This window comes from Gallus gallus, chromosome 2, assembly GCF_016699485.2.
Source record: "Gallus gallus isolate bGalGal1 chromosome 2, bGalGal1.mat.broiler.GRCg7b, whole genome shotgun sequence".
NCBI lineage: Eukaryota > Metazoa > Chordata > Aves > Galliformes > Phasianidae > Gallus > Gallus gallus.
Window position 1 is genome coordinate 4,987,026 of NC_052533.1, and position 18,245 is coordinate 5,005,270.

The 18,245-nt window shown below is 47.5% G+C and overlaps 1 protein-coding gene across 2 annotated transcripts in view; it reads right to left on the reverse strand.

Moving 5' to 3' along the window:
- XIRP1 (xin actin binding repeat containing 1) overlaps positions 1–17,223 on the reverse strand; it is a 33,194-nt gene extending 15,971 nt beyond the window's left edge. Inside the window, exons 1-5 of one of the 2 annotated variants that reach the window (XM_015281203.4) lie at positions 17,112–17,223; positions 15,680–15,825; positions 14,826–14,880; positions 13,897–14,307; positions 12,996–13,077 (exon numbers count right to left, since the gene is read on the reverse strand). In XM_015281203.4, the coding sequence (XP_015136689.2) occupies positions 12,996–13,077; positions 13,897–14,307; positions 14,826–14,880; positions 15,680–15,807 (676 nt within the window). In that variant the 5' untranslated portion in view covers positions 15,808–15,825; positions 17,112–17,223. Of the gene's footprint in view, positions 1–5,425; positions 5,572–12,995; positions 13,078–13,896; positions 14,308–14,825; positions 14,881–15,679; positions 15,826–17,111 lie in introns of those variants that run through there. The other variant, NM_204348.4, reaches the window with a different exon arrangement.
- Positions 17,224–18,245: the final 1,022 nt, after the last annotated feature.

Below are 18,245 nucleotides of genomic sequence, written 5' to 3' on the forward strand. Positions count from 1 at the left end.
CTCTGGGCTGCCCGGCCAACCACATGTCATCGGCTCTGCTCCCACAATCAGCCATCCTGAGCAAACACAGCTGCTAAGCAAAGCCCTTTGTGTAGGCGGGTGCACCCCATGCAGGCCCACTCCTGACATCCCATGGGGTTGTGTAATGGGACCTGAGCTCAGCTCGGCTTGCAGGGAGCTTGCAGGAGCTGGGGGCAGAGGGAAAGGCTGGTGGTACAAGTTGTGACACAGTGTTGGCCCCCCGTTTGCCTGCCCATCCTCATTGCTCCTCTACCAACTAGCTTTGCGTTAGTTATGCCCCACACACTTGGCATGCTGTATGCCATGGGACATGCTATGGTCTCCATACCCCTGCCATGCCTCTGCCTGGTCACCATGAGACGCAGGGCAGCCCATGGTGCAGGACCCAAAATCCGACTCTTAGAGTTCAGTGGCAGTGAAGGGACCCATGTCCCAGAGCTTCTGAGCGCTATGAAAGCAGGGCAGGAAAACAGTGGTTCCTTACACTGTAGCAGGGACTCCGTTTTGAAGGAGAATGGAAGTGAACCAACATGGAAATGCTCCTGGGTTTGTGGCACTTTGAGCTGACTGCTTCCTGCAAATTTGGGGCTGTTTTAGCTCTTCTTTGTTCCCTGGGATGGACTGTCTGCTGGTAATGATGTTTGCTGCTAAGGGTCCCCCAGCTGGATGGTCATTACCTACAGGTCCCCTGTGTGCTGGATGTGTGCCCCATTCCCACCTGCTTGTCCCCAGTACACACGTTGGTGAGACCTCAGCAGCTCCCTGCCCCCTCCTGGAGCTAGAAGCCCATTCCTGCCAGAGAGAACCTCATTCCTAAGCACCTCTGTCCCTACATGTGGGATTGGCAGGTGCCAAATCACACCCACCCCACTCTCTTCCCATCTTTGCCTCACAGAGAATCCATCCTGCAACAAAAGAACCTCTTAAATCCCAGTGAGGTAATTTGCTCAGCTGGGTGAGCACCCATAAAAGCTGTCTGAGAAACCAGTGCTGCTGCTTAATCCAGAAGCCCAGCAGCCTATTGGTGGTGCTCAGTCAGCAGAGATGGGTTTATATCTCTGCCCCCACCCCGTAAATTGGTGGCCCTGGTTCTGGGGATGCTGAGCTGGAGAAGATGCACACTGAGGGGAGCAGAGTGGCCTCTCTGCCCCAACTTGAGGCTGCCAACGGGTGAGTAGCCTCAGGTGCAGTGGGGATGTTGGGAGGCTGAGGATTTGGGGAGGGAAGAGCACTTATTGCCATTTCTCATTGGCTTCATGACTTGCTATGAGGCTTTAGTAGGTGCCGAAATGCCGCGTGTGGCTTTTTCCAAAGGAAAGGTAAAAAAAATCATGGGACAGAGCTGCGGTGGGCATCATTCATGGGATTTTAGGCAGCCTCCAGAAAAAGTGAGGACTGGTGATGCTCTGCAGCATCCTGTTTACCCTCATGGGCGCTCCGTGGCTCCCAGATCACACTTTGCTCTGCTTGCAAACCACAGCGTTTTCTCTCATTTTCAGTTCTACAAAGGACAGCGAGGATTTCAAATTCAAGCCTTTTTGTTTTACTGTGAATTGGCCCATTACGTGAAAGAGCAGTAATCGTAAACATGTTTTTTTTGTTAAAGTCATCTGATTTTTGGTTGTTTTCATCCAGGTCACCTGTTTGTATTACAACTGCATGTGCTAGCAATTGACATTTAGAACTGAAATTTTCCCCTGCTCACCAGAGGTAAGAGCATCACTGATTGTATTTAGATAACTAACAAAAATTGTATGAATTCATAACACTTTTTTTTTTCCTGATTCCAAACTTTCACAAGTCAACTTTTTCCTTTAAAATAAGTGGGTACAGCATATAGTGCAACAGATCTCTGATTTGGAGGTGGGGTGCATCTCCAGTACAGATAACAAATATAATGACTAATGCACATAGAGTCATACAATGGCGTGGGTTGAAAAGGACCACAATGCTCATCCAGTTCCAATCTCCCTGCTATGTGCAGGGTCGCCAACCAGCAGACCAGGCTGCCCAGAGCCACATCCAGCCTGGCCTTGAATGCCTCCAGGGATGGGGCATCCACAGCTTCTTTGGGCAACCTGTTCCAGTGTGTCACCACTCTCTGGGTGAAAAATGTCCTCCTCATATCCAACCTAAACCTCCCCTGTCTCAGTTTAAGACTGTCCCCCCTTGTCCTATCAGTATCCATCCTCATAAACAGCCATTCCCCCTCCTGTTTATATGCTCCCTTCAGGTACTGGAAGGCCACAATGAGGTCTCCCCAGAGCCCTCTCTTCTCTAAGCTAAACAAGCTCATTCAAAAACTATAATCCATTCTCTCTTTTAACTAGAGCAAATGTAACTAAAGAACAGGTTTGCTGAAGATAAAATAAGATTTAAAAGAGTATTTCATACTTTAGGAATAATTCACTAAGTTATAACCGAACAATGCATACAGCACATGTGTATAAATCTGTGATTGCAAATGGGAGGTGGGAAGGGGTAAAACAAAAAGCAACTACTGTCTTTCAGCACTAAAGGCCCCTGATTTTAGAGACTTCTACAGATGTTTGTGGCTCTTCAGTGTCAGATGGACTTCCCTTTGCAAGAGACACTTCACAACCCTCAGGTAATCTAAACAGCTCCCAGGAAAATTTAGCTTCAGGCGGAGCTGAGTGTCTGCCTGAGGTGGCTCCGGGCTATTTCTGGCTCTTGCAAAAAATCCAGGAATGTACAGGACTCTATTCCTGGCTCTGAGAGACTCCAAGAAGCTTCGCCCAGAGACAGCTGCGGGTTGTATTGCTGCCTGGGGACACAGCCTTGCCCAGTGGGCCAGCTGCTGGGAGCCTGTTGTTCCTTGCATTAAACCTCACCTGGCTCAGCTCCCCCACTCTTTTGGGAGAGTTTGGTCAGGTATTGGCACAGGCTGCCCAGGGAGGTGGTACAGTCACTGCCACTGGAGGTGTTCAAGAAAAGAGTAGGTGTTGCATTGAGTGACATGGCCTAGGGTAATCACAGGCATGGGGTGATGGTCGGATGAGATATCTTAGTGATCTTTTCCAGCCTTAATGATTCTATGGGTTGATGGTTGGGCTCAATGTCTTTAGCGGTCTTTCCCAGCCTTAATGATTCTAAGATGCTATGGGTTGATGATTGGACAACTAATATTAGAGATCTTTTCCAACCTTAATGGTTCTAAGATTCTATGAAATGGTGATAGCCACCACCACTTGCTATAAAGGAAGAGCTGCTTTTGTTCCCCTCTTAGTGTTCACCCGTCCTGTCTGCACCAGGACTATTTCCAGCGCTAACCCCTCTGCCATGCTTTACATCCCATGGAGCAGCAACTCCTCCCCTGCAGACTTCCATGCAAGATGACAATGTGTGATAGTGGCTTCCTCCCCCCATGCATCCCCTATGGAAAGCAACACAGAGCTACCCACCAAAATAACCCACGCCCGGGGAGAGGGCTTCTTGGCATGCCGCAAATTCCAGCCCTTTTAAGGAAAGCCCTTTCCAGCCACTACAAAGCGATACCTTGGGAATGTCTGCCACAAGCATCACTGCCCACATGTCCCTTCTGGGATCAGGACTGTGGCATGCATCTGTAAGTGTTTTTTTGGCCATGCCATGGAGTTGATGTGGGGGCATTGCAGGGATGCTGTGCAGCATGAGCCTGCCTCTGTGTTCTATTCTTGTCGTGGAGTTTCCGAGCTGCTGTCAACTCTTCACCACTGACAGCCAAGAAATGTGAATACAGTTTTGGAAGAAACTGCCATGGCAAAAAATAAAAGAAATAAAAAAATCTCCACCAATATCCTTTAAAGAGAATATCCTAACCCACTTCTAGATACTGAGTTCCCTAGCATTTCCATTTGTTTCTGAATGAGGCAAGCTGCCAGTGAGAGTAGGGGGGAGGAGAGAATTGCTTGGCTTCAAAAAGAGTAAAAGATCAGGTTGTACAGCACTGAATACAAAGCTTCCTGCTGCTGTGTTTGGATCCAGACCTGGGGTTTTTGCTGGTGGTAAAGAAGGATTTCCATTCTCCCCAGCAGTACAGTTGGGGCATTCTTGCCTGATTTACCCCAGAAAAGAGGCTTCCATATCATGCAAAATACTGCATCTATTCAAAGGCTGAACACAGCTTTCATCGCAAATTTCAATAAATTTCCACCCATGCTGGATCCCTTTATTGCCATGGGTGGGATTACCTAGTTCTTTGCCTGGACAAGAATACAGACTCTCATATTTTGCCTCTTCCCATCAAGTGATGTCTATATCCAAGAAACAACCCTACCTCTCTTACTCCAACCTTTTTTTCTTTCTAGTAAAGTCCTGAAGCTACTTTGAATATTTTCCAGTGAAGATTTGGGTGAAAACTGAAGAGTTGGAAGGAAGTAGAGGAAGCTAAGGAATTTCTGTTCTGGCAGCAATCAGCAGAATGTATATCCCAGAAGGAAATACTAAGCATAGCCAAAAGCACGTGTAGAACAACACTGCATTTTACTCAGGCTGTGGGGGTCAGGCCCTTCACACAATGACTGAGCACTGAAACATGGACGTGGAGTCTTTTCTTCCTGGCCACCACTCAGACATTCAATGGCTGAATAGCTCTAGCAAATGAATTTTCAGGTATGAAACTTGGGGGTAGACACACAAGTTCTGTCTTACCCAGTGGTGCAGGAGTTGCTTTCCATGCCTGAGAGCAAATAAGCGTGGTATGGCCATATTAATGCTCTTAATCCATCAGACCCCCTCCCGAAACCCTCTGTTTGGCCCAGGGTCACAAACACATTCCTGAATGCTCCCTGGAGCTGAGAGCAGAAGAGGGAGGGAGAGAAATTTCCTCCTTAACAAATCCTTCGCTACCTCCTGTTCCCCAGGGATGTAAGCTGAAGTGAAGCTCATTTTCCTCTGAGGTCGACATTTGCTGTCTACTGTATTGCAACTAGTTCTGAACGTGATTCTGACCTGGAATATGTTCCAACCAACCCTACAGTGCCTAACAGGTTCATCAGAGTCCTGTATGTATCCTCTCCTGTGCTGATGGAGTCCCAATACCTCACAGGATTTTGGGGGCAGATTGTAAGACACAGAGAGTATCAGGTAGATGCATGAATTTAAGCCTCAAAACTAGGAACTTCCATGTTTTGGGAAAAGGGAAATGCACGTACAACACTCTGCTTCCACTTCAAACATGCCCAAGCACCCAAGACAACAGTGCAGAACCGAACTGAAGCCACCACTATTGGTGCAGATGGTGGGATTTACCAAGCTCTGGGCAACAAAATCTCATATCTGCCGTCATTCCTTCCACAGCACAAGGTCCTGAGCATCATTATTTCCCCTACATTTTCAACACCAACCCAAACTTCATATTCACGCAACACCTCACCCTTCTCAAATCTACCCCAAAATTACTTACAGGAAGGTCTCAGTAGTCCCAATAGCTCTGTCAAGCTGTCGACAGTCCCAGTGGAAAACCTCTGTGAAACTCACCGCCAGGCAGCCCTTACAGAATCCCAGAGGAGCCCTGCTGCAGTCCCCACACCTCGGCCCTATTCACTGCCTTCCACTGGCCTCTGGCAGCTGATTTTATCACTGAGCACTGGGCTATGTTGAGAGGATGAACCACTTGGTTTATTTTTAGGGAAGGTGAAACTGCTCTTCCACCCGGCTGAGTCAATCATGAGCTGGGGAGGTGGGGAAATGTGGGGGCCTGGCTTATTTTCAGAACTTGTTCATTCAAAATACCCCTGGTGTAATCCAGTATGGGACAAGGGACGCTTCCAAACTGCAGTGCCATGGGGAAGAGCCATTTCCCTGATTCACTGCCATGTCCTCAGCCTGTGATCTGTACTGCCTGACCCCCTTTGCTTTGGGCCACCGCCAGAATTTTAAGGGAAGGCAACAGGTATTACATTTTCTAGTTCCTCATTTCTTCCTTAGCTCAAGTACTCTAGTACTGAGAAAGAAAATAAGATATTTTAGGAAAAGGGAAGTGAGAGGAAGCACGAATGCAAAGGAGGATGACAGGCTCCCTTCTCCCACATTCTTCCTTGATGGGCAGTGCAGCACTACTGGGAGCTGCTCTGGGCAGCATTTGGGCATCCAAATGAGGGCTATGAAGTTGGCAAAGAGTTGAGAGGGCAAGAGTGTAAGGAGTGCCTGAGGTCCCATGATTTGTTCCAGGGCAGTGGTCCCAGGCCACGCACATGTCCCCCACACCCAATGCCAGACCACACGGGACTACCCTGATAGGGCAGGGAGCTGCACAGAGGCAAAAATGTGCTGAACCAAGCAATGTAGGGGCAAAAATCATAACAGTTTTAATTGCCTGCATCGAAGCAGTCTTAGCTTTCCCGAGTTCCAACATGAAGAGAGGGTGGGGATACTTCTCTAAGCTCTTTCTGCCTCTCTGTAGTGTGCTTGTACTGCATGCAGCACAGTGATACTCTCCTTCTTTAGCCACATGAACATCACATGAAGGGTAGATGTTGCACTGAGTGACATGGTGTAACACTATGGTGGTTGATGGGTAGACAATTGGACTAGGTGATATTAGTGGTCATTCCAACCCTAATGATTCTATGATTCTATGATCTCAGCAGTGTTGTGCTGAGTTGGTGGAGCACGATCTGGGTCCCCAGTGAGCTCCATGCACTTTGATCTGATGTGTCAAGCAGATCTCCAGTACCAGTTTGAGAGTCTCTTTTTTTTTTCGGTTCCCTCCCTCTCAACAACTTACAGGAGTTTACAGGGGGGTTTGGAGGGGCCCTTGCCACTCTGCTTCTAATGTGTGTCTACGGGTACATAGGCAGAATGCTATCTGTCAGCCAGGCTGCAGGGAGATACGGGAAAAGATTTGCCCACCAACATCACATCACACTGTATCACACCAGAACACATCACATCCAGCTCCATGTGACCAATCACTTTCAAAGAGGCTCTTGTATGGACCCTGCTCCTCCCTGCCATAGCCCAAACCCTAAACTTCCAGCAAGGCTGGGAATTACCAGTCCTCTGCTGTCTCTGTTAAGCCTCATGTCTAAGAACACCACCCTTCTCTCTAAAATAGTGTCCATTTTCTTTGCAGTTTCCTTTAATAAATGAGGATCAGAGAAAATAACTCAATTAGTATGAAATTTGAGTATCTGCGGGGGGGGGGGGGGAGGGGGGAGCAAAAAACCTACACCCACCCTTGTTACTGCTGCATGCTGAGCAGGGAACAATATAGCAGGTGGGGAAGGCAATGCTGAGCAGCTGAAGAGGTGAAGACCAAAGTGATTGATCCAGAAAATAGAGGACATTGTCAGGAAGGTAACAAACAGGTCCTTGATCATGAGACAGGCTGTGAGCCTGGAGACAGCTGGGGCTGCCACGCACAGCCAGTAGCACGAAGCGTGTGGTGGAAGTGTCAGCAAAGACAGCAGCAGGCAGGGAACAGAGTGCATGGAAGTGCAAGGCTTATTTATTTTGTGTGGCTGGAGGGATGTAAAGGCTGGAGGTGAAGGGCAGAACAGATCAGTGCAGCCAGCACTGTACACACCTGTATGCATCTTGTGCTCAGTACGAAACTGGCAGGAGTGCACAGTGCATGGATGTACAGCATATATTTGCCTGCCTCTTCATCTAGCTGCCACATACAATGTGTATGTTAGCCTGTGAGCACGCAGAGCCATCTGCTCATGCTTTCGATATCTACCTGTCCATCCAATAGATAGACCAACCCAAGGTGAAGCCTTACTGGACCTGGTGCTCACTAATGCAGAGGAGAGTATTAGAGAGGTTAAGATTGGAGGCAGCCTGGGCTGTAGTGACCATGCATTGGTGGAGTTTGTGATCTTGAAGAATGCGGGCCTGGCAAAAAGCAGAGCTAGGACCCTGTGCTTTAGGAGAGCAAACCTCCGGCTGCTCAAGGAACTGCTGAGTGGGATCCACTGGGAAACTGTCTTTAAGGGCATGGGCACAGAACAGAGCTGGCAGCTCTTTAAGGACACCCATCCTTCAGCAGAAGGAGTTGAGCAGGGGAGGCAGCTGACAGTTGTGGCTATGCAAAGACCTGCAGCTTAAACTGAGAGAAGAGAGGGAAATGTACAGAAAGTGGAAGCAGGGTGTGTATCCTGGGAGGAATACAGGGCTGTTGTCCGTGTGTGTAGAGATAGGATTAGGAAAGCCAAGGCGCAGATGGAGCTGAACTTGGCGAGGGATGTGAAAGATAACAAGAAGGGGTTCTACGGGTACATAGGCAGGAGGAGACAGGCCAAGGAGAGTGTTCCCCCTCTGATGAAAGGGAATGGGGAGCTGGCTTCCTCAGACATAGAAATAGCTGAGGTACTCAATGAGTGCTTTGCCTCAGTCTTCACGTGTGGTCAGAATTCCCGTGTCTGTCAGGACCATGAGCCTCTGGGTGAGGGTGTGGGAAGTGGTTTCTGTCCCACTGTAATGGTGGAACAAGTCCAAGTCCTCTTCATGAGACTGAACATGCATAAGTCCATGGGGCTGGGTGATATCCATCCCAGGGTTCTAAAAGAGATGGCTGATGTGGTTGCCGAGCCACTCTCCATCATATTTGAAAAATCATGGCTGTCTGGTGAAGTCCCCAGTGACTGGAAAAAGGGAAACATTGCTCCTATTTTTAAGAAAGGGAGAAAGGAAGACCCAGGGAGCTACAGGCCGGTGAGCCTCACCTCTGTGCCTGGGAAGATCATGGAGCAGATCCTCTTAGAAGCTGCGTTAAGGCACATATGAGGTAAAGAGGTGATCCGAGACAGCCAGCATGGCTTCAGCAAGGGCAGATCGTGCCTAATCATTGTGGTGGCCTTCTATGATGGAGTTACGGCTGCAGTGGATGGGGGACAGATGATGGATGTCATCTACTTGGACTGCTGCAAGGCCTTTGACAAGGTCTCTCACCACATCCTTCTCTCTAAATTGGATAGGTGTGGATTTTAAGGATGGACTGTTCGATGGATTAGGAATTGGCTGGCTGGACACAGCCAAAGGGATGTTATCAATGGGTCTGTGTTGGGGTGGAGGCCAGTCACAAGTGGTGTCCCTCAGGGGTCGGTCCTGGGACCGGTGCTCTTCAATATCTTCATCAATGACAAGATGATGGCATCGAGTGCACCCTCAGCAAGTTTGCGGATGACACCAAGCTGAGCGGTGCAGTCGATCCATTGGAGGGAAGGGAAGCCATCCAGAGGGACCTGGACAGGCTGGAGAAGTGGGCCCATGGAAACCTAATGAGGTTCAATAAGGCCAGGTGCAGGGTGCTGCACTTGGGTTGAGGCAATCCCAGGTATTTATATGAACTGGGGGAAGATCTCCCTGAGAGCAGCTCTGTGGAGAAGGACTTGGGGGTCCCGGTGGATGAGAAGCTGGACATGAGCCTGCAGTGTGCGCTTGCAGCCCAGAAGGCCAACTGTGTTCTGGGCTGCGTTAAAAAAGGGGTGGCCAGCAGGGAGAGGGAGGTGATTGTCCCCCTCTACTCAGCTCTTGTAAGGCCCCACCTGGAGTACTGCGTCCAGGCCTGGGGCGCCCAGCACAGGACGGATGTGGAGCTCTTGGAGCGGGTCCAGAGGAGGGCCACTAAGATGATCAGAGGGCTGGAGCACCTCTCCTGTGAGGACAGGTTGAGGGAACTGGGCTTGTTTAGCTTGGAGAAGAGAAGGCTCTGGGGAGACCTCATTGTGGCCTTCCAGTACTTGAAGGGAGCGTATAAACAGGAGTGGGAACAGCTGTTTATGAGGGTGGGCAGTGACAGGACAAGGGGGAATGGTTTTAAACTGAGACAGGGGAGGTTTAGGTTGGATATGAGGAGGACGTTTTTCACACAGAGGGTGGTGACACACTGGAACAGGTTGCCCAAGGAGGTTGTGGATGCCCCATCCCTGGAGGCATTCAAGGCCAGGCTGGATGTGGCTCTGGGCAGCCTGGTCTGGTGGTTGGCGACCCTGCACATAGCAGGGGGTTGAAACTGGATAATCATTGTGGTCCTTTTCAACCCAGGCCATTTTATGATTCTATGATCCTGAGGTGGTAGACCCGGTGCTGTGTCTCCCCATTATTACCTCTGTGGGGTGCACACACATGAGTCAGGGAAGTGCTCCTGTCTGGAAAAGCAGGAAAAGTCCTGGGAAAAAAAAAAAATTAAATAAAATGCAGGGGGCACTGAGCCTTTCTGAGAGCATGGGAACACTCAGGGCTCAGCAGCAGGGGATGCAGGGCACTGGAGCAGAGTGCAGCCCTGGCCTCTAACTGGGGCTGACTCCTCCGGGAGCTGAGATAAGAGGACAGCAGTAGCACTGCAGGGGAAAGGCTGAGCAGATTAGATCAGGTGAGAGGTCTCTGTTATGTAAGCATGGGTTGTGGTTTGCAGGAAAGCCAGCTATAGAGAATTCCCTTATCTGTTTTGATTGCTATTGTAGCTGGAGCTGGGGCAGAGCTCTGCCAGGTGTGAGAGGTGATGGCTCACACTTGAACACGGGTTTTCTTTCTGGCTTAATTGGAAAGGCACAAAGCACTTGAAGCTGAACAGATCGGCCACATGCAGGAGCACTGACATTCAATTCCCTCTAGTCACACTCATGCAAAGCAGCTGGTGAAAGGGGATTTTTTTGAGCTTTTAGGGATTATTTGGGCTGCAGGAATCTGTATCGTGGCAAATGCCAGAGCTGCCTTGAACTCAGAGCCATCCATAATGCAACCAGAACCTTTTATCTTAAATTCGCATTTCTCCCCCCATACTTTCAGGTTCCCCAAACCCATGTGCTATCTGGCATCCTTCAGATAGGAGGTGTTGGCTGCATGACCCCAGTTAGTGGGGACAGTGAAGATGACAGCCCGCAGAGGACACGGTGTCTGGCAGGCTCTGTGCAGCAGTGTCCTTGCAGAGACATTTGGGACCGAAGGGGAACAGTCTTGTTGTCGCTAGATGGCACTGGACTGCCTTGCAGGAGACTACATGGGTGCTGCGAGGGACAGGGGCACCGCTGCCCCTGCCAGCAAGCCTTGCAGCCCAACATACTCTGCTGATCGTACTCCACTGCTCAGTTTAATCTCACTACTGCTAACTACAGCCTTTTGGACTCCTTTAATCGGCGTCTTGGTGATATCCTTAGTGGCAGCTTCCTCCAGATCATCTGATAGCATTAGCGTGGCTGGGGATGAAGCCCAGCTGGCTTAGCTGCCTGGGAATGGGCTTTCCTAAGAGACGCAGAGAGCTTTGCTCTTTGAGCAATGCTCAGGACTCCCATAGTATCTCAGAGGTGACTAAGCTGTATTTGTGAAGAAGTACAGCAACTGTGCTCTGGCTTCATGTGTAATTACTCATCTTGGAACTGTTGCCGGCATGTGAGTTTGCTGATAAGCCAAATGCCAGACAGCAGAGCTGTCCTGAACACTGCCAAGCTGCTGTTTACCATACCACAATGTTCTAAACCCCCAAAGTGTGCTCTTTGCTTAACCTTTTAAACACTGTGTGGCTTTGAGTCATTGGACACTCTGCCTTCCCCATCTCAGGTCATTGCATCAGCCAGGTGCCCACTCCTCAGTCCCAAGAAAATGGCTGTGAGGCTGTCCATGGGTGTTGGTGAGGAAATTCCTGCTGGGGCATGTGAAACACTGATGTTTCCCACTGTGGAAGTGGCCAAGTCCTGGATAAGTCTTATCTCAGGAGAGATATGGGATAGCTGGTTCCCAAACGTAGCTAGGAAGCATCACAACTACGTCTGAGCCAAAGCCCTGTCTCTGAGCAAATCTAATGCCTACATCAGAGGTAGCTCTCATATTCCCAGCTCCTTTCCTGGCTGCAAATGCCTCTCCAGAAGGATCCTACACCAACCCCTTCCAAAGAAGCAGTGGCCAAGAGGACATGAAGTCTTTGCTATTGTGGGGCTCTGAGTCAGAGGCTGGAGAGTGGTGTCAGTCTCTAAGATAAACCATGAATCATCGTGCAGCAACCAGAACAAGAGATGTTCCTCACGCTGTAAAAGGCACACTGCAGCTAATTCTGTGATTGTATTTATCAGGATAGCAGGGTGACATCACATGTTTTATACTAAAAAAATATCCTGGGAACACTGTGGAAAGTTCAGCTCCTTCGTTTGTCTGTGTGCTCATGTCAGAGACTTGTTTTCCCATGCAGCTGGGTAATTAAATACAGTGTCTGATATCCAGGCAGTGCATGATTTACTTTTCCTCTTTGTGAAAGAAAAAGTGCAAAGGAAAGCAAATAGACCCTAGACAGATGGGAGATGGAGTCCCTAGATTCCTGATCCAGGTCCAAAGCAGGCAGGGTGGTCCCCTCTTCTCAAATCCAACCACTAAGCACTGCAAGAGAGCTGTATTTCTCTGTACCAAACTTGTGAAACCTTCCTGGGAGCTAATTTGCTAAAACTCAACCCTTTTCCTCTCCCTCTTCACTGATGCCTCTTGCCTTGAAATATCCCTTACCTGCCATAGTCCTGATGATTCCACAGCATTAGGGATCACTTATGTAGCCTATCTCTGGCCAAAGATGACACCACTGCTGCCAGGACCTAGGCTCCTTACTTGGGTACAAAGGGACCTCTCTCTTTTCGTTTCCTTGAGGCTGAGGTGCAGGCAGATATTACTCATTCCAAACTAAACACGGATGTAATTCTGCCCCAGTGTTTAATCCCAGCTATTTTAAAATGATTGGAGTCAGGATGGCTCTGTGGACTCATCCCTGGCACAGGTTCCAGCTAGCTGGGATGCGCCAGCTCTATGCAATAGGACCATTCAGGGCTGGAAGGGGTATAGCTGCATTTGTGAGGCCATCTGCTCTCTGTACCATGCTCCCCATCCTTATCTGTACTCCTGCTTGCCCAGCTCTGGCAGCGTCTACTGGTCTCTGCTACAGGATTGGGTGGGAAATACAACTCAGCGCAAGGACCAAGTTGTTCCCTTCCCAGTTACAGCTGGGAGTAGAGTAGCGATGACGACTGGCAACCGAAATAAATCCAACTCACCACTTCGGCCCGTGGCTGAGTCATTGGCTGTATCTGTCACTGAGGAGATGATTGTCTGTCTGTCATGGGAGATCCTTCCTTCCTGTGTAGGAGCAACAGTGAGTAAAGAGGTAAGTTCCCATCAGCAGAGGAGAGGAACTGCTCAAAGATTCAGTGCAGGGAAAGTGACTGCACCAGAAGCTTGGTGGGCCTGAGACTGTATCCATGTGTGTGGTTGGAGTTTCTTCCTGTAGGCCTTAGACAGGCTTGTCCTTACTCTGTTGCCTCCAAGCACAGTTCTTCTCCATTCTTTGGACAAAGCCTCCCTCTGCTTTCAGAGCTAAGAAGCAGTGCTTTCTCCACCCTACCTCATTTTTGAAGACACTGTTGCTTGTCCTTGGGGGTCAAGTTTATTCACCTGTTTCCTTTACCCATCTCCACAACATGGGGCTCTCAAACCCAGTAATGACTGGCGTTGTCCTTTGCTGCACCCATAGGGAAAAGATCAGTCCCTCCTTTGGAGCAGTAATCACGGGTGTGATATATTATGGTGAGATGGACCTGACCATTTCAGATAGGATCTTGTATAAAATTAGTGTTCCATATGATAATGACTTCATGAGACTCTTTTTGCTTGCTCAGTGTAGCTTTGTCTCCTATGTAGGCTGTGCATTTGTAACAGCACCCTCTGGGGAATGGACCATTGAAATAAATAGTTTGTTGAACATATGACCATTGCCCCTGATAACATTAAATCACCCTCCCTCTTAAGGGAGATGTGTTTGGGAATCTCTTGCTGGTTCTACTAGCTGTCAGTGGATGATGAACCACCACCATGAAGCCCAACTGCTCACAAGGATGACTCTAGTCACCCAATGAAAATAAATTTCAGAGGAGCTTTGAATGAAGAGCACCTACTAACCTTTGCGGCAGAATCCTTCCATGTGATGATGGTAGGACTCCACTGTGCTTTCCTCTGTATGCTCTGAAGAGAGGAAGAGAAGGAGGGTTCCTTATGGAGTTTGGTGTTCTTGCTGAGGGGTTGGATTGTTGTCATGATTCTGGTGTCAGCCTCTCTGTTCCTCAAAATGCCGTGGAGAGATGGTGTCTTGAGTGGAGCAAGAGGTAAAGTCTTACTCTGTGGAGTGGCTTTAGGGGTGTCCAAGTTGGTCAGGTGTCCATTGAGATTCCTTGTTGTGGCACTGTTTTTGTGGCTAGGAAGATGCTCCATGGACTTGCTCCAGAACACATCACTGGAATGGCTTTCAGATAAGGTATGCTTCTTTCCCATTGGATTGACATTACTCTGTGCTAGATATCTTCGCTCCATGAGCTAAAACAAACATCAAGTCAGGTTCATAACTTACTTCAGTAGTAAACCAACTGAATTTTTAGCTTCCTACTCTTCTACTCCAACCATCACATCTGTTGACCTTTTAACTTTTCGAGATGAGTGTTCCATCACTTTCTGCTCTATGTTCCCTGAAGTAAAGGGCAGAGACATGACCTAAGCATGCTCTAGCTTTTTTTGAAGCATAGGAATTTCTGTCATGCCTGTTTCCAGAGCATTCTCCTAATGTGCCCGTGGTAATGCAAGAAAGATTTACAGTAGCAAACATACGACCACTAGTTGTCTTCCCTCTTGGATCATTGTCTTATCTCCATCTCCCTCCCTATCAGAAAACTGTCCTGGAAATAAAATTTTTCAGATTCTGCCTTTTTAAATTATTATTATTATTCAATTTTTTTTTTTTTTTTTAATGAGATGCAAGCCAGCTTTCTGTGGTCAGTGAAAACCAACTTTTCTCAGGACATGCTCTGTTCTACTTTATCTGAGCCTGAGCCTCTCACCTTGGGATGTTCTTGCTTGGACATGCTGCTTTCATAGTCCAGGATGCTCTGGTACCTGCAGAGCAGACAAAAGATGATGATGAAGAAGAAACCACCTTCCTTCTCTTCCTCACTGTGGAGAGTACGCTTCCAGCTTTCTTCAAAGATTCTGCCAGATAGACCTATCTTCAGGATATTTGGAACTAAACTGTCTCAAGGGAGAGTTCAAAAGATGGTTTTGACAACAGCTCTATCACTCCTATGTTGAGGGATATGCACTGTGGGTACTGTTGCTAATCTTATTTATCTCATTCTTGGCAGAGCTGTGATCTGATCTCATTTATGGGTTGTAACCAAAAGAAATCAGCCCTGAAAGGGCTTGCATTGAAATGCGACTCTCCCTGGAGCATTTTGGCTAGAAGCAGTTAAGAGAAACAAGGAGGGGATGAGAGACCCATACCCTTCTTTTCTCCTCAACAGCTCTTCTCTCCATCTCCTGCTGTTTTCCCTTGTGGCACTTCAGAGATTATGCAGATTAAAAGCTTTAATTATCCACCTGGTAATATTCCCATCGCTGGGGTCAAGGGCAAATTCCTAAATATCGTTGTATTTGAGCAACTTTGTTGAGTGGATCTGGGTTTTAAAACAGGACTTGGTTTCCACGATAAAATCATGCATCAGTGATATATAATAGCTAAGAGCACTTGTGGCAGGAGAGTATTTGCCTTCAGCTTGAGATGTGAGGCTCTGTGATGCTGTACTTGGGAAAGTCCTTATCTGAGTGAGATTTATTTGTTAGGGAGGTGGAGGATGGAGAGCCCACCCTGGAAAGCCACAGGTCTACGGTCACCTGCAATAGTAGGTCAGTCACCCACCTAGCAACCAGTTCAGAGACGGACACAGACTTCCTCAGAGGAACTCCTCTGTGCTCTGAGCTGCTCCTTGGAGAATGGCACAGAAAAGGAAAGGATTGAGCTGATCGCAGCTTCTCAGCTTTTTCCATGTTCACTGCCTGCTGGCACTGGAACGAGAGGGTAAAGGTTATGGTGCTGGATGTGAAGACCTGTGGTAAACAAACCAACACTCAGTGCATCCGTCTCCACTCAAAGGGTCAGTGCAGCAATAAATGGCCATGAAAAAATTCTGTCTTCACCGAAACATCTGCAAACCTCATCACACAATAATAAAATAGGGTTAAAGAAGATACATTTTAAGTGAAATTACTTCTAATGCAGGGAATGGGTCTTTTCCACCACTGCCTACCAATTTTCTCATTCTCTTTGATCACCCTGTCCGTATCTCTGACAGAGAAGGGGAAAGAACCAGGAAAAGATTTGCTTTAACTCATTTAAAAATAATTTGATGGAAATTATGCATGTGCATCATAAATGGATATAGTTTTTTAAATGTTCCCAGAGTTGCATAGATGTGAACCAGCTCTGAATTCAGGCAGTAACTGGAGAATTAAGAACCTCTTGCCCTCTTCTGTCAAAAAAAGTTCTATTTTCCAGGCTTCAGAAATGCACAGCAGAAATCTTAGGCACTGGATTTGCAATGGATGATCTGACACTTGGAAGTATGCTGGGTCATCTGGGTCTCATTTTCCAAATTTAGACAGAGCCCTAGAGACCGACTAGTTATATGTAATTGCTCTTTAATTACTGACACAGACATCCAAACTATGGGATTATGAGATACTTGTACTTAGACTTTGAAAGCATTTACTTTAAAAGCTATGTTGCTTGTATAATGTGTTTCATAAATGATTTCTATTGCACTGGCCTTAAATTCGGGTTGTGCCTCGAGCTTTTTGTCTCTGAGTGGCCACAGAATCACAGAATCATAAAATCATTAGGGATGCGAAAGAGCTCTGAGACCACCTCCTCCAACCTTTAACCCATCCCATTGCAAATAAGCCATGTCCATAAGCCCAAGTCATTTCACATCATGTTAGAAAAGAGATGGTTTTATTAGATCACGGACACCCTTTTCTCACAGTCTGGGAATCATTCCTAGTCTTGCAGTTGTGGCTAATGTTAAACAATCCTAGTGAAGAGCCCCTGAGAAAGTCACATCGTGGCAGAATAAGCCCATTAGTAGGGAAGTGCTCTTCGTTCTCTCCTTTATAATGCTCTTTTCCTTAGTACAGTAGATGCAGTAAATGGAAATACTCTTCCCAGCCCACCCTGAACAGTTCCCACAATCAACACAGCATCCCCCAGTCACCAAGGGCTTACAGGATATTTGCTGATATTAATTCATTCCATCTACTCTTATCTGGGAGAGTTTATGTGTAAAATCACTTACATGCTAGAGTGCTTTCCTCCAGCCGAGATCTGCCATTTGATAGCCTCCTAGGGGCTCTTCAGCACCACGCTTCTGACTCCATCCTCTCCCCCTCCTTTACAAGACAGGAGGCAAAGTCCCTTGGCAAAGCTGCAATTAAATATTAAAAGATGATGTGCAATTGGGGCCAGTGTGAATCGGAGAGCTAGCACTTAAGAGCGGAGGAGATGAAGCCTTCTCCCTGCTCCACTTAACATATTGCCAATTATTAAGGTCTCATCCATCCCTATAAAAACACCAAGTTCAGAGTCAATCTTGGGCACGAATAACCATTTAGATCCAAAAGTAGGTTCTAATTTGAGGGTAAATCTGCTGGAATCCTTGTCCAAGGTGGAGCAGAAATGAACTTGGGGATTTCTAAATGGATGATTCTGGCAGAGGCCATACGTTCATCCTCCATATCAATGAGGTTTCTCTTGTGGTCCCCAGTGCTTGTGACTTTGCTGGGGAGGTTTTGTCTGAGTCATAAAAGGGGGCAATTCTCCATGTTGTTAGAAGGTCTTGGATGTGCATTGCTCCTCCTGGCAAAGACAAGGTGTCCAGACCTACAGAGAGGATGGGTTTGGATGAAACTGCTTGAAATACTTCACTATCAGGGCAAGGAACTGGGATTATTTGAGGGGATCCAACTAGGGTAACATGTAAGTCTGATTGAAGTCAGTATTTAGCAAATATAACTTCTCTGAAAAAGCATCATAACTACAGACAGAACTGCTCTGGCACCTCACATTGGATGGCTTTTTATATGGAGTTAGAGCTACAGGGGGATTTGTTCTGTGCATGCTGGCAGGTTGACCGAGCAACAAAGCCAGTGCATGAATAAGAATGGATAATAGTGTATGGGTTTATAATGAACAAGAAGGGCTGCATTCACCATCAAAACTGGCAAATGATTTACCCAAAAGTGTCTGAGCTGAGCGAGAAACCTTTGATACTAGGAGTGAGTTAGGGCAACACAGAGCTCTGGATATATGCACTCACCACCTGTCGTTACTTTGTGAAGTAATAACTTGCAGTTCTCCATAAGTTCCAATTCAAATCTAACCAAAACAACTAGAAAGCTTTCTACTGAGCTTTTATTCCAGCACTTAAAAA